Source organism: Penaeus japonicus, unplaced genomic scaffold (assembly GCF_977035675.1).
Source record: "Penaeus japonicus unplaced genomic scaffold, GWHDUDI00000001_assembly GWHDUDI00000004, whole genome shotgun sequence".
Classification (NCBI taxonomy): domain Eukaryota; kingdom Metazoa; phylum Arthropoda; class Malacostraca; order Decapoda; family Penaeidae; genus Penaeus; species Penaeus japonicus.
Genome location: NW_028234406.1, coordinates 47,919,945 through 47,925,715, shown reverse-complemented (window position 1 = coordinate 47,925,715; position 5,771 = coordinate 47,919,945). Strand labels below are relative to the sequence as shown.

Below are 5,771 nucleotides of genomic sequence, written 5' to 3'. Positions count from 1 at the left end.
ACGAGATCAGCTACCCTCTGAAGCCGTTCCTGGTGGAGGACGACAAGGACCGCTTCTGGGACCGCTGTCTCTTCATCATCAACACTCTCAGCGGATCCATGCTCAGGATCAACGCCGAGCCGTCCTTCTTCACCGAGGTCTTCACCGAGCTGAAGGCCTGCGGCCAGCAGCAGCAGATGATGCTGACCCAGCAGGTGGTGGTCCAGCAGCAGGTGCCGCTCCCCGTACCTCAGCAGCCCCAGCAGACGGCGGCCTGAGGGAGGGGAGGGGGACGTGTTTTGTGAAGCGCACATTGAGACGTAGATGGTAATATCGCTTTGTTATTGTTGTTAGGGACGCTCCCTTTGCCCGGCTCCTGTCCGGCTGGGAGAGAGAGACGTAGAGAGAGAGAAGAGAAAGAGAGAACAAAAATCTTGGAAGGACAGCACGGGAGGAGAAAAGGGGCGACGGGGAGACATATTCGTGATCTCAAGGAGGAACCGAAGGCGTACGAGTGCGAAGGGAAGGGAGAGAGGAAGGAAGGTGGAAGAAGGAAAGGAGGAGGGCGGGAAGGAGGAAGAGGCGGAGGATGAGAAAGAGAGGAAGATGGTCGAGGATTCAGAGAGGAGATAGGGGACAGAAAATGGGAAACGGCAGACGAGGAGCGATGAAGATGGGAATGGGACGAAAACGGCAAAGGAACAGAAAACAGGACGAAGTTTAAGGGGAGACCACGAAGACCCAACAAGGCTGGGATCGTCAGACCTTTTATCTTAAAGCCAGCCGTCCATCGGGTCTTCCCAAGACCAGTGACCAAAAGCAACACTCCTTTCGATATGCAACATCCACAAGTGCCACAAAGAGCCACAGGGATGCCCACAGTGCTACGGCGACCTCGTCCTGCAGTGCCTAAACACCGGTTCACTGAAGGGATGTTTTGGCGCTGTTAGTAAGAGTCAGAATCAATGGCCTTTGGTGTATTTGTGATTTTGACAAAATGTAATGTTGAAGCATCTAAAGAATGAGTCAGGTCCTGTATTTCTGGTGATTACTCTCTTAGAGATCACAGAAAAGCTTTCGAGGAACAGCGAAAGCCTATTGCCAAGAGCTTTGTAAAAACTCCCAATACACACACACCAAACAAACAGGTACATAAGACCTGCATGTTATTTCACTCTTGTATTTTTTCAATCTGATCCATGCTAAAGATCTAAAAAGGACACCGAAAAACAAGCAGCTCAAGTATATATGTAAATATACACTAAACCACATGCATTGTGACGCTCTATGCAGTGCCGTGGACTTTGTTTTATATCGTGTCGTTTTTCCCTTGGCTTATGCATGGAATTGCAAAAAAAAAACTTTTCTGGAACCGCAAAGTTCTTTTGGACGAAAGATTATGAAAATCTGTTCAGCAAACCATCTGAACATTTAAAAAAGAAGGCAAAAAAAAAAAAAAAGTTTTTTTTCAAGTAGGATGAACGCCTCATGTTTCTGAAGGATAACGAATGAAGGACAAGATAAGATAAGAAGAGGAAGAGTCTGTCCCTGAGATGAAGATCGAGCCCCCCCCCCCCCCCGGCCTATCCCGACCTATCCCAGCCCGTACGAGAGCTGTAGGTTCCTTGCCCATTCTAGGTCACAAAATATGTATAGTAAGAGATTAGTGGTCAGGCTTTTGGACCAATCTCCAGTGCGATTTCTTTCGTGTCTTTACTTCATTTTCTTTCTTTCTTTCTTGTTCTTTTTTCTGTTTTCTATTCCCCCCCATTCGCGAGGTTGGGTTCAGCGAGTGAGCTTTAGCTTTTGGGGGAAAACGGACTTATTCGAAAACGAAAGAAGAGAGATAGAAAGAGAGAGAAGAAGAGCGAGTTAAGATTACTAATAATGAGCTTGAATTTGGGAGAAGAGGAAATACGAAAATTCGAAAGGAAAAGAGAGGATAAAAAAATATTTAAGAATATAACGTTATGATAAGAATAAGAATATACTTATTTCTACCTACGTCTCTGAAAAATGAACTCGTTTTATTAAGGGAGAGGAAACATGAGAAGAAAGAAGAAGAAGAAGAAGAAAGTAATGGGAGAAGATCATCCAGTCAAGATAATTCAAGATAACTAAGGCAACGAGAAGAAGAATAAGGCCGAGATGTTTACCTTTAGCCCGCAGCGCCTCAGAGCTTCACCTTATCTCGTTGAAGCTTCGGACGGTGCTCGGAGGCTGAGATTCGGAAGGTGCTCGGAGGCTGAGATTTCCCCGAGATGGAGTCGAGGTCGACGTGTTGTTGTTGTTTACTCCGAGAAGAAAAAAAGAGAAAATGAGAGACTTTTTAAGGGGGTTATTTTCTATTTTGTAAGTCTGTATTAAGTGAAGCCCCCTCTCCGAATTGAAGTAGAATGAAAATGAAAATCAAATCTATGAAATCAGGTCATATTTTTCCATTTTTTTCCTCTCGTTTATTTTTAAAAGATGAAAAAAAAAACAGAAATGCGATAGAGAATAAAACAGACGGCTTCGAGGACTGCCATAGAGCTTGGACTAGTCACGAAAAAAGTGCTTGTCATACCAGGTGTCCCAAGCCGGTGCGACTGTCCTTTGTTTTCCTTCTTTTGTTTTGAATCGAATCTCCTTCCCTCTCGGTCTCGCACGTGTTACTTAAAGTGTGTTGTTTTCTTGTTTTGTCTTTTTGATCGAGTGTGATAACTGAACATTAGTCTGAGTAATGTTTACTCCTGTGTGAAGGGGGGTAGTGTGTAAGGCGTTGTTACGGGACACGAGTTGTTATTTTGGTAAATTGCTTTGGAATGTAGACGTTTTAGAATGCGAAAGGGAATATGTTCACGACTCCTCCCAAAACCTTTTCTAATAAAAAGGTCAGGTCAAACAAGGTCAACACGGAAATCACGCGAGAAGAAAATGGAGGGAAAAGAAATCTCAAACAAGTGGTGTCGAGGAAAAGAAAGTTTCTGTGGAACTTGGTGAAAGTACAAACTTGAGAGAAAGGAGGTGTGAACATTAACAGCTGTCTAACAATCTCTATAGCCCGATCAAAAAAATATTAATAATCAATATATTTTCCCAGGGTCTCTTGGCTTATGCAGGTGGCAATGAAGAATAGGATAAAAGGGGAGACGTGTATGCACAATGTGTGTGTGTATGTGTGCGTGTGTGCATCAATAAGCTCATACAAATATATACATATTGATAAGTTCGACTCAAAATAAACTCCCCTTACCCAACTAAATGTGATAATCATGATATCAATAGTAATTAATCTTGAAGTAAAAGAAGAAACATACGAAGGTGAGTGCAGTGTTACGAAATTGCAATTCCAAGAGGGGATTTGAGAGACACTTAAGCATACTCCACTCTCAGGCATGAAAGAGAATGACGTAGAGAGAGAGAGAGAGAGAGAGAGAGTCATTGAATTATCTCCCCCGTCCTCATTTGCTATTCTTGAATGATTATTAACATCTCTGACTGAATGACGCAAGTGATGCCGTATTGAGTGACGTCACAGATGAGAAGCCAATGAGGAACCTGGTCTTTGTATCCCGTCCTGATGTTTTTTTTCCTTGTATTTTTTTTTTTTTTTTTTTTTTTTAAGGAAATAAATATTCTTGCTCAGAGGTTTTAGTCAAATGAGAGTTTCTCCGCTTTGCTGGTCTTCAGAAAAGAAGGAAAGATGATAATTTATGGAGGTAGGGAAAAAAAACTTGGTTTTGTATATTTCTAAGAAGAGGAAGAAAAGGAAAGATGCCGATTACATCAAGAGAAATGTGAAAAAGTTTTCGTAGCTGGGCATCCATTTTGAGTCAAATGAGCGCCTCTTTTCGCAAAAAAGGAATCATTCATGCAACTGAAAAAAGACCATAGGAACTAAATAAGATAAACAAACAAACAAATTGTGAGCTGTTTTGTGTGTTTGTCTCTCGCGAAAATGGCAGAGGGAAAGGTCACACAAAAAACTCTGAGTGTTTTTTGTTTGTTTTTAAATCCTATATATACGTGTGTGTTTTTGTTATTCTTTTGTTGTTATCTCTTGATATACATAATTATGTTATGATTATTCAGCGGATTTGAATGATCTTTTTGAGCAGTTACGTGCAAAACATACTTCTAAGTCAGCTGTCTGTTCCACTCCATACGAAGAGAGGAAGAGAGAGAGAAAGGAAGGAGAGAGAGAGAGAGAGAGAGACAGGAAATTTAAATAGAAAAATGGAGAAAGGAAAAGGATGCGTCATTAGCTTAGTGTCTCGTCCTCCATAAGGCTCACAACCGCGTCATTTTCAATGCGAAAAGGAACCTTATGGACGAGGATTCCCATGATTTACGAAGCGAAAAGGAAAAAAAGAGAGAAAAGGAAAAAGGAAAAAGAGAAAGCTATTGTGTTCGTATCCTTCCTTGCGTACTGGACACTTCTCGCATGTTCTCCTCTCTTGTTTCTTGTTCCCAGTTTACGCTATCTACTTTGTCTCCTTATATTCTCCAAAGCGAGAAAACAAAGAAGAGGAAACTTGTTTGCGTTGCTGTTACAGATAACCTGCCAAGTATGTGAAACAATCAGTGATTGTTTTGATATTATAATACTAATTATAATGATGATAAAAAAGGAATACTGTATTTAATCTACTGTAGTAGGTATATCAGTTTTCTTTGCTAGCAAAGACAACAAAAAAGGGAATACAGACGTACTCATATCTTAAGGTACTGATTCTGCCATCTTTTTTAATAAAAAAGGCGGGAAGCCATTGTGTGCGATGGACATGATGACCGATTGTTGAACGTGATTAGCCATAGTCATGCTCGGTAGGCGACATGAAGACGGGAGAAAGAGAAGAAGCATGATAAAATGATATTTATTTTGTATCCAATTCCTGTTCGTGGCGTGTGACGTCATAGGTTGAGGCATTCGTTCCCCACTGAGACCTTAGGACGCCATCTTTTGCTACCTGGTTTTCACGTCTGTCTGTTAGAGAAAGTCTAGCAAATAAAGAAATTGAAAGATGAGGACCATGTACCTAATAATGATTATACAGAAATACTGTATTGTGAGTGCACCTTTTCCCTATCTTTGTTATTATCTAAAGTAAAACGTACTTATTGGGGAGAGGTCATTTGGTTCAGCAGCTGAAGTCAGAGTAACCAAAAAAGGTTATGCAAAATGAAGATGAAATTTGCACGTGAGAACCAAAGCAAAAGACGGTTTGTTGACCTGTAGCGTTAACAGAAACTCTTTCTCTCTCTTTCTAATTATAATTTCTCCTTATCCCTCCGTGTTTCGTGCAATCTTGCAACAGCATGAAATACGGTGATTTTATTTCACTTGCGTCAGTAACAGCTCGTCGGTTTCTGATCATTACTACCGTCATTGTCGCAACGATGACTGGACTGTCCATTCGATTAAGATTTAAAAAAAAAAAAAATGAAACGATAATGATCATGATTTTTGTCAGGCGTTTGAGAACTTTTGGATGGCTTAATTCTTCTGAATTATACCGAAAACTCGGCGTTATTTTCCCCCGTTCTTTACCCTCAAAATTTTTGTATTTTTTACAAACACGAATGTCTTAGTTTATGGAATCATAACACTAGTTAAGAGAAAAGATAAAATAAGAATCCATGATGGAAATAGTAGATGAATTATGAAGTAAAAACATGTTGAATAGATCCTCATGAATCTATATATATAATGAGATATATATATCAGTAACGCTTATTCGCCAAATATATCGTCGGGTTCAAAGAAATGGCGGGAAACTTGTCCATTTTCGTTAATTTTATGCGTTCGT

The 5,771-nt window shown here is 40.5% G+C and overlaps 1 protein-coding gene across 1 annotated transcript in view; it reads left to right on the top strand.

The window, feature by feature from the left end:
* Window positions 1-5,405, top strand: part of Cdk5alpha (Cdk5 activator-like protein) — a 19,142-nt gene extending 13,737 nt beyond the window's left edge. Inside the window, exon 2 of the mRNA XM_043021488.2 lies at window positions 1-5,405. This exon is cut by the window's left edge and continues 142 nt beyond it. Coding sequence (XP_042877422.1) covers window positions 1-257 — 257 coding nt within the window. The 3' untranslated portion in view covers window positions 258-5,405.
* Window positions 5,406-5,771: the final 366 nt, after the last annotated feature.